Source organism: Antechinus flavipes, chromosome 1, assembly GCF_016432865.1.
Source record: "Antechinus flavipes isolate AdamAnt ecotype Samford, QLD, Australia chromosome 1, AdamAnt_v2, whole genome shotgun sequence".
In the NCBI taxonomy this organism is placed as follows: domain Eukaryota; kingdom Metazoa; phylum Chordata; class Mammalia; order Dasyuromorphia; family Dasyuridae; genus Antechinus; species Antechinus flavipes.
The window spans coordinates 473,183,317-473,193,382 of record NC_067398.1 but is presented as its reverse complement, the minus strand read 5'-3'; the positions used below and the strand labels follow the sequence as shown (position 1 = coordinate 473,193,382).

At 34.4% G+C, this 10,066-nt stretch overlaps 1 protein-coding gene across 1 annotated transcript in view; it reads right to left on the bottom strand.

The window, feature by feature from the left end:
* PXDNL (peroxidasin like) overlaps positions 1-10,066 on the bottom strand; it is a 559,370-nt gene that overhangs the window by 370,533 nt on the left and 178,771 nt on the right. Inside the window, exon 2 of the mRNA XM_051970215.1 lies at positions 2,404-2,475. Coding sequence (XP_051826175.1) covers positions 2,404-2,475 — 72 coding nt within the window. The remainder of the gene's footprint in view (positions 1-2,403; positions 2,476-10,066) is intronic.

Here is a 10,066-nt window from a genome sequence, read left to right as displayed (position 1 = left end):
AGATGAAGATAGGTTCAGTCCTATCGTCCTACTACCAGCTGACATAAGGCTTTTATTTGGCTACAGCATCTCATTCAACTGTCTACTAAAGCAGAGAGATTTTCAACACACATCCAGAAAGTGAACACACAACTCAAGGTTATAGATCTTTGAAACAAGAAGTGAAGTTTATCATTTTAACCAATTATATCAATACTTTTCATTCATTCATTTTTGATAATATGTCATATTATTTCTTTGTTAACAGACTGGTATGATATCCAAATTGTCAGCTAAATGGTGCAGGGAATGGAGCACCAGGCCTGGAGTGAGGAAGACCTGAGTTCAAATTTGGCCTCAGACACTTACATACTATGTGACCATGGGCAAGTCATTTAGCCCTGTAAGCCTCAAATGGCGTCACAAGAAGTTAGATATGACTGAAGCAACTCAACAAACAAATGATATCCAAAATAATTACAATGAGGAAGCATCAACAAAGACAGTTTAATTGTTGTTATTTTTATTTCATTTAGAACAAGCTTTCTTATTGTTTTCTGTGTCGTGGACCTCTTTAACAATGAGGCCTTGAGACTCTTCTCAATTACTTTTATATATGTTTATATATATATACATATATTTATAAATGTATAAAATATTATATATAGACTTATCAAAGAAATAACTACTTTGAAATATAGTTCTCAAAATATTAAAAGAAAAATAGTTAATAGACTCCAGGTTTAAAAAAAAAAAAAACCTGTGTGCTATATAAACTAATTTTTTTCTTTATCTTTTGATTTTATAGAAAAACTTCCCTGACCCTATATTGGAGACAGAATTAAAGAGAACCATAATAGAATTTATAATCCTAGAATATTTGAGATGTTAGAAACATTTGAGGTCATCTAATTGATCTTCCTTATTTTCAAAATGAGGCAATTGAGGTCAAAAAAGTATAAGGTAACAGAAAGTCATGTAATCTACCATGAACCCTAACTCAGGATAGAAAGGTCACATGTTATAGGCAAAAATTAAAATAACAGTCAAAAGCTTCAAGGGTTTCTAGTTAGGTTCAACAGGTATACATAATCACTTTACCTCAGTTTCCTCCCCTATAAAATGAAAGCTTGAACCAAACTAAAACTCATTTTGTTTCCCTCCTGGAGTTAAGCCTACTAAGTATTTTATAGTGCTGTCCCTGAAGATGTCAAGCATTGCTAACCTGGAAGAAGACATAATTGCACTGTACTCCTCCCTACATAACATCCTTCATCACCGTTGGAAGGAAAGAAGGAAGGACAGGAGGGAGGGAAGGAGGAATTGCTTCCTGAAGCAGGGTGGTTACAAAGACATACAATGAATATAAAGTGGATTTCCTGGCAATTCATCCCAAAAAGTAAAGAATAGTTTCTAATGGTTTGTAAATAAGTAAGCCATTAAGTATTAAATAAATAAGCCTCAAGAATTAATCATATTATCTTGTCTTTGGTATTTTTCATTTAGGGATATCCAAGTATTTGAGACACAAAGAAGACAAAATAGTACAGTCAATCAGTCTGTAGGTTCAGAAGGATGACCCGATGCGTCTTCTCATTATCAGGAACCAAGAGCAAACTCTGGTTTTCAGAGTCTAGAGCTCCAGATCTTTGCCACATGCTATTTCGCTATCCCCTAATTCTTCAAACTCCCAAATCAGGGAATGGGACAAGATCAGGTAGTACTGTAGAAAATGAAAATGATATGAAGTTTCCTTACTATAACACTACTTTCTGTTCTTTTGGGTTTCATGCAATTTCTGTTTTATGTTTTGCAGTTTATAGATTCTTAAATGTAGTAATGGAGAGATCAACTACCTAATGAAAGAGGTGGCAGGGGGAGAGGGCAGGGAAGTTTCCTTTCTTGTTTGTTTCCTGGCATCCTCTCACCTAGGTCTTATCTCTGATTGATGACTCAAGAATATGCCTTCTGAGAAAACGGGACTCTACTCTAACTATTCCACATCCAGATTAAAAAAAAAAAAAAAAAAAAAGGTGGGGGAAAATGGGTATGGGGAAAAGGGCAGAATTTTGCTAGTTATTACCTTGGGGCAAATGTCACCCTATTATGTCATCCATTAGCCTATATTTAACTTGTTTCTCATTATTATCAAGATTAATTTCCTATGGAAGCTGAAACCTAGAACGGAAATAGCCCTTTATAATCTCAAATGAGGGTTTTTTTTCCCTCAACAAATAAATGTTTCTTTTGTTCATGAAATCAAGGATCCCTTATAGGAAATAATAACAAATCTTATATATGTAATCAAAAAAACTAATATTTATCTCTATATAGATATATACACATTTATACACACACATATATTTAAAATCAACACTGTACTGTCCACACATAAAATTCTACATATAAGCCATTGATACTTACAAGGTATTCAAATTCTTGAGTTTCTTAAAGGAGCCAGATGGAATTTCTCGGATTCTGTTAAACCGCAAGTCCCTGGAGGCAAGGGGGGGAGGGTTGGAGGGGAGGAGGTAGAGAAAGAAAAGGAAAAACAATCAAATATTAATTCTAACTTCATCATTACTTTCAAATGTTTCAAGATTTCAAAACTGTTACCCTTGGTTCTTTACTAATTCACAAGCCTCACCCAAAGCTTCCATCTTTATTCAGCAAAAGTTTTCATCCAGAAGCCTCATTTTCCTCTAAATTTTCCTCTAAACAAGACTAAACCTTTGTCAGTGCTATTATGCAAATATATCTTAGCTTTTGTTATGCTTTCATTCTTTGGGGGAGGAGGTGCAAATCATATCTCTAACCCCATGTTCCTAACAATATACCTAGAGTAATACCTACATACTGTGTCATTATGCAAATATAAATTAATGTGGCAAAGACCCGCTGTTTTCTTAATAACTACAACAAAATAATAATTAGTGCAATTCATCACAAGGTTTTTCATCAGTTAACAGGGTCTTCATAGATCAGATAGCCACTGCTAAAGTGAATAACTAAGCCAATTATTGACATGATATATTTTGTTTGTATTAATTTTCTTAAAACCATGTTTGATCAATGGTCCTCTAAGCAGGAACTAATTTAAGGAAAGAAATATGAGGAAAGCTTTATTTATTAACAGATTCACTACAAAAGTAGCATGGCTCCATCAAGTGTAGGTCATATCACATTAATCTCATTTCCTTTTTTAATAGTGTTACAAGACAAGTGGGTTAGAAACATGATATAGACAGACATTCTGTAACTAGAATGGGGCAATTGGACTTTGTCCAAAGGTGCAAAATTTAGGGGATTCTGATAATACATGCAATTATTTAGCACCATAGAAACAAAAAAACTTAGCAGCTAGTACATAAGGATAAATAGTTAAAAATAAGAAGTTGCCAAATGGTAGGCACCCTTCTCCATCCCCCCCTCTCAAATCTCTCTTTCCTAAGCACATTTCTTATTATAGATATTGCCAATATCTATAATTGGCATAGACATAGAATAGCTAGATTTCAGAAATTTTTGATGTTTTTAATGCTAGCCTCATGAATAAGATGTAGGGATATGAGCTAAATCATAGAATAGAAAAGCAGGTACAGGATTGACTGAATGAGTGGACCTATCGAGATAGTCATTAAAGTCATTAATATTTCAGTAGTAAATAGAATTAATTTCTTTAAATGAGTATCCCAGAATCTGTCCTTGACCCTGTTCTATTTAATATAATTATAAAATGGCTTTAATGAAAGAGTAAATAAAATACTTATCAAATTTGAAGAGGATCTATATTAGGAGAGATAGCTGAAAATTTGGATAATGAATCAGGATCCAAAAAGATCTCAAAAGCCTAGAATGTGATACCAAATATTAAAATATAAGCCTCTTGAAGCCAGGGACTACTTTTGTTTTTTCATTGTATCTCTAGTACTCAGCAAAACCTACTTATAGTACAGTCAGTGCTTGGCACACAATGCTTGATAAATGTTTATTTTCTGATGGAGAGTCCCACTGTGCTATACCATTGACCCCAGTTCAGAATACATTTGGAGGCTGATACTCAGTTTGGAAGATCAGATTTCAGGAGGGTCTTTGAAAGCTCAAGAACATCAAAAAGACAACCAACATTAAGGATGATGAGGGAGTTCCCACATGAGGATCTGTTGAAGGAGATTTAAGCTTGGTCCAAGGAAAAATATTCCAGTCCCTGAAACTGTGCAAAAAGTATTAAAAATGGTAACAGATGTACAACACTTTGAAAACTTTAAGCTCTATATAAATGTCAATTATTAATATTAAGATTCCTTGGGAGAAATCTGGTTCCCCCTCAATGATAACATACAAGCAGAGACTTTCTGGCAATTTGTTAAGGATGGTATTCCTTAATATTCCTGTTAAGGTACAGGTTGGGCTCTGAAGTCCCTTCCCACTGTGAAATTCTGTGATTCTATAAAAAATAAATACCCTCTTGTCCTGTTCCATCAATTATGCTTTTTTTCTGTCTTTCATTATCAATCTCTTGTGCTCCACTGGCTTCTTCCCTTATTCCTCTGAGTCTGTTTAATTATCTCTACCTTTCCTCACCTGGAAGAGAAGGAGTCTCTTATTCCCTGAAGTGACTATCTGATTTCTCTACTTCAATGTATGATTACAATACTCACTGCTTTCATTTCCTCACCATTCACTCCTTTCTAATCTATCACAGTCTTTTTTTTTGTCTGGGAAATCCCTGAAGTAGCCTTCTTCAAGGTCAATGACATCCCAATTGTTAAATCCAATGACTTTTTCTCGATTGTCATATTCCTGGAAACAATGTACAATTCATTCATTCTTGACATTATATTCTTCTGGCATTCCCTTTATAGCAGCAATTCTGCCTATATTACATACAATGGCCTCACTTTTTCCTCTTGTTCTCTAAACACAGTCCTAATTCAAAGTATTATTCTCATCCTTCCTTCCTTGCTATATAAATCCCCAACTTGAAAATCTTATATACCACCCCTACAATTTGAATGATTGTTTCTAGCTGGACAATTCTCCCAACTATACTTCCTATTATAATCTCTACTCTAAAATTTAACCTTGAATTTCCAAATGCCTATTTACATTCTCTGTCTACATATTTTACCAGCACCTTACACTCCAAAAATCCACAACCTAATACATTATATCAGCTATTATGACTCCCACCCCACTGCTCCCCCAAATGTATTCTTGTTTCTGATTTCTCAGTTTCTATAAATGGTGCCATCCTTTTTCTAATCATCCTGGTTCAAAACTTTCAAGATTATCTATTCTTTTCAAATTTATCTATTAACTGACAAATTTGATATCCTTTTCTCTGTTCTTGTCGTTTTTTATATTTACCTCCTTTACATTTGTATCTTCATTTTCTTTATATTATGAACATTTGTAGATTATTCCCCCTATCATGAGAGATTTCATGAAAGAAAGTGAAAATTAAATAAAACTAATAAGAAATACAGTAACATCATATGAAAGTGCATGTAACATTTCAAATTTGTAGCATTCACAATTTTGGAGGTTTTGTGATATAACTCTCTTAATCCTCCTACCTAGGAGACTACTCTTCCTTAATCTCTTCTGTCAGATAATTATCCAGATGATGGATAAGTATTCCCAGAAGACACTGTCTTATACCCACTACCATTTTCTCTCAATATTCTTTCACTTGGTGTTCTCTTCAGTTTCATTATGAAACTCCTAAGTTTCATTATTATCTTCATGCAAATGACTTCCAGATTTCTATATCTATTCTTTGTCTTCTCTTTAACAGGAAAATTAACAATGCATAATTGTTGCTATATAATAGCACTGAATGTGCTATAGACAATTCAAATTTCCCATTGCCTACACTGACTTAAGTCAAAATTCCTTACTCTACTAATTGGCAAAATAGAGTTAGAAAACCTGAGTTTAAATCAGATACTAACTATATGACCCTGGGCAAATCATTTAGCCTCTGTTTGCTTCTGTTTTCTGAATTATTAAATGGGGATAAGAAAAGCACCTATTCCTAGGTTGTTTTTTGGTTTTGTTTTTTTTAGGGATAAATGAGTTATTTGTGAAGTGCTTAGCATAGTGCCCGACACACAGTACACACTTAAGTGCTTTATTCCTTTGGTCCTTGAGTCTAGCATTTAAGATCCACCATATTTTTTATCTGACTTTTCTGGTCTTTTTAGATATGATCTCTACACACACACACACACACACACACAGAGTAAAATTGAATTATTCTCTTTCCCAATGTAAGCCTCATTTTAAGTAATCACCCCTTTGCTCATAGTATTCTTTCCATCTGGATTGCCACACCCACTTCACTCCTCCAGTCTTTACTAGTTGAAATCTTACCCTGAGCTTTTTAGGCTCAGCTTAGATTTCTATTTCAATTATTTCACCAACGCTTTTCCAATTTGCAGCCAAATTTGTTCTTTTAGTCTTCCAAATACCCATAACAACATTATATTTACATTTTTCTTGAGTTACTATGTACATTTGACTATATTTTAGCTCTTTTGAATTTATCATAACCTTTTCTCTTTTTTGAAGATGAGGACATATAATTTGTTTGTTAACTATTTAAAAATCTGGATTCCTTATTGTGCCCTCTATAGTTCCTGCTACAATACTCTATGTAGAAAACACTCAATAAATGATTGTTGGATTTAAATAGGAAAATTCAATTCAGCACATTTGTTAAGCACCTACTGTGTGTTAAGTGCTATGCTAGCTATTGAGAATATGAAAAAAAAATCAGTCCCTACTCCCAAAGAGCTTATATTCAAATGAAAAATCCATAAATATGTTACTATTGTTATTATTCATGTATTTTCCAACTTGAAATTACAGCTTTAAAAGGGGGAAATTGTGTGTTAAGAAATGCAGAAGAGATTCAATAAAAATAGGAAATTTTGCCACACATAACAACTCAGTCCAGTTTCCTTTTAAACCCAGTGCATCTCATTATCTTTTCCCTAGAGCCCAGTTTTCCAGAAGAGCCACAATTTCATAGTAGCTAATTTTCAATTAAAATGAGTAAATGATATGCTGGGACTATGCCTCATGGTTAAACAGAAGCCCTGAGGTCTGCCTAAATGCCATGTGTCATCATTTGGTTTACTAAACTGGATTTTAAAATAAAAATATCCAAACTGTGTAGATGCTCCCACATTTTTTTTTTCTTTTAAATGACGTTTCTAACGGCTATTCGTGTTTTATTTGTTCATTGAACAGACATTTATTGAGCACCACTGTATGTAGGAAACTGCTCAGTGATGGGTGGGGACAGGAATGAGGAGAGCACAGACATTGAAGAGATCACTTAGGCTAAAACTTGTCTCAAAAAAATGTGTTTAAATGCTCAGCAGCCATAAACAAAATGTTTCCCTAATTTGCTTGTTTGGCAATTGACTATGGACACATCACTACAATTAGCAACATTGAAATACCTATTTAATCACCAGGTGAAGTTGCTAGCAATTACACTACCTAATTTACTGAAAGGGGCCAGTTAGAAGTGCTACATTCACCCTAGTGATTAGGCATTCTGCCCTACTCTAAAACAGGGTTTTTAAAACTTTTGCCACTGGACTTCTGGAAATTGAGTTCAAGTCTGGCCTCAAACACTTACTAGCTGTGTGATCCTAGGCAAGTCATTTAGTCCTGTTTGCCTCAGTTCCCTCATCTGTAAAATGAGATAGAGAAGGAAATGGCAAATGGGACCATAAAAAGTCAGATAGGACTAAAATAACAACACACATATATGTGTATACATATATGTGTTTAAATACATAAAGGATAATTCTAAAGTGAATGTAGCTAATGACTAACATTTATATAGCATCTACTATGTGTTAGTCACTATACTAAGCACTTTACAAATAATATCTCATTTGATAAATACAATAAATAAATAAATACAAAACAGTTATAAAAAAATAAGGACATTCGGAAGAAAGGCGTTAACACGCATGGGGAATATGGAAAGGTTTCATTTAAAAGGTCAGAGGGAAATCTTTATACCTGAAAAATGCTTGAACTTAGCACTATGAAAAATAGAATTATTACTAGATCATCTCCCCAGAGGCCTCTCAATGCTTCACTGTGGTGTGGAGGAGAATCTGAATTTTCTATGGTTATTCTGAAGAAGAACAAGTTCTAATACATCTTACCCTATTAAAAGGGCCTTAAGTATAGGTCTGATAAAAATATCTATGTTTGTTTGTAAGAACCAGCATAAGTTCAGAGTAGCTCATCAACAAATGGGATATAAGGAGATGCATTTTTTTTCTCTAAGCAATTCCCTGAGGCCTATGACTTAGTTTATAGAAAATGAAGAAAATATCTTCAATTCTGAAATCAAAGATCCCTAAAATACATATATATTACTATAAAACTCCAAAAATTAAGTGGTATACAGATTCATAAGTCTCTCCCTTATCTCTTTCATTGCTAAGTACCAATCAACCATTTTGTCATATCTCAAGGATACTTTCAAAACAAGGAATTAATTTGAGTTAATAGAAAAGCAATAGATAAATGGCCTCAATAGCAGGACAGCTTGGGTTCTGACACATATCAGCTTTGTGACCCTGGGCAAGTCACTTATAATTTGAAGAGAAATTGACAAATTGAACTGATAGAAGGAATTTTCTCATCCCAGAATTCTTTGTACCAATGAAATCACAGGTCTAAAACAAATCTATACCTTAACCTATGTAAAAAGAAAGTGATGGGGGTACAATCAGGAGGAGTCAAAAATCAGACAGCAACCTATCTTGCTCATGCTAAATGATTGCTCCTATACCCTAGAGCCTGTGGTCCTATAATGAACTACCTAGATTTTTTTTCTTAAGGATCATGCCTTAAAACAAAACCAATCTGATTCCCATTGGCCACCCATAGGTCCTAGGCCAAGTTCCATTTGTTCATTGTTTGGATTCTGATTGACTCAGATTGGCCAGAAACCCTTAGGATCTTTCCCACCTAGTTTTATTTATCTGAAGCTTAAGGACAAGGTCTCCCATTTCAACCAGGGCCATCTCCAGTTGTCTTGATTTATATCTTGCCAGATCTAGATGGCTCTGTAGTAGAAAATGAGGCAGGTGACTTTGCACAACTCTCCCTCACTTATATCCAATACACTGCATATCATGGCATCAGCTTCCTGCCATGTTCTACAAACAACAATTACCATGTGCAGATATGGGCCAAGAACTGTCTTTTGCCCTTTTTTGGTATCCCCAGTGCTTAGTATCATCCTTGGCACATGGAAGGCAGATAATAATTGCTTATTGATGAAATGGACAGAGCTTATCAGAAGACCTATCTTCGGGTAAGAGAATGGAGGCATTTAAAGGAATGAAGGGGGAGATTGGTTCAAAGCCCACACAGCTAAGAGACTAGTTCAAAGTCCAAAAATGAGCATATCAGGATGATTTGTAAATTGAGTGCAGACTCCAAAATGTGAAGTGGTCAAGAGTATGAGATTGATGGTGCCTTTGTAGTTGAAATAAACTTGGAAAGCCTTGGATTTCTCTTACAGCTTCCTGGAACTTCAAGAGGCTCATTCAGAGTAAGATGCCTCATGTAGCTATGAAATATATTTTCAGGGAACCTCCTTTATCCTTATTTGATTGCAAGGTGATTGACATGCAAATTGAGTTTCTGTTCTTGCTCAGTATCCCTCCCAAGGAGCTACAAATATAAGGAGAATTGCAGAAGCATTTTTCAAAGGTCAGTTAAAAAAAAAAAAAAAAAAACTAAGAACACCTATTCAAATGAATCAAAATCAGAATAATTTCACTCATTAATGTAGTCACCCTTGATTGCTGCCTGACCAGTGTTCTCATACATAATCTACTGTCCATTAAATGAACATAAGAAATAGAAAATACCCTCATCTCTTCATCATTGATCTGAAATGAGGGAATTGTTCAAATCGGCACTTAAGGGGGCGAAATTATTCCCACTGAACACACACATACTTAATTTTTCCAGGAACACTAAATTTGTATCTTGCTGTTTTCTAAGTAATTTTATTCCTAAAAGCAATTTCTCT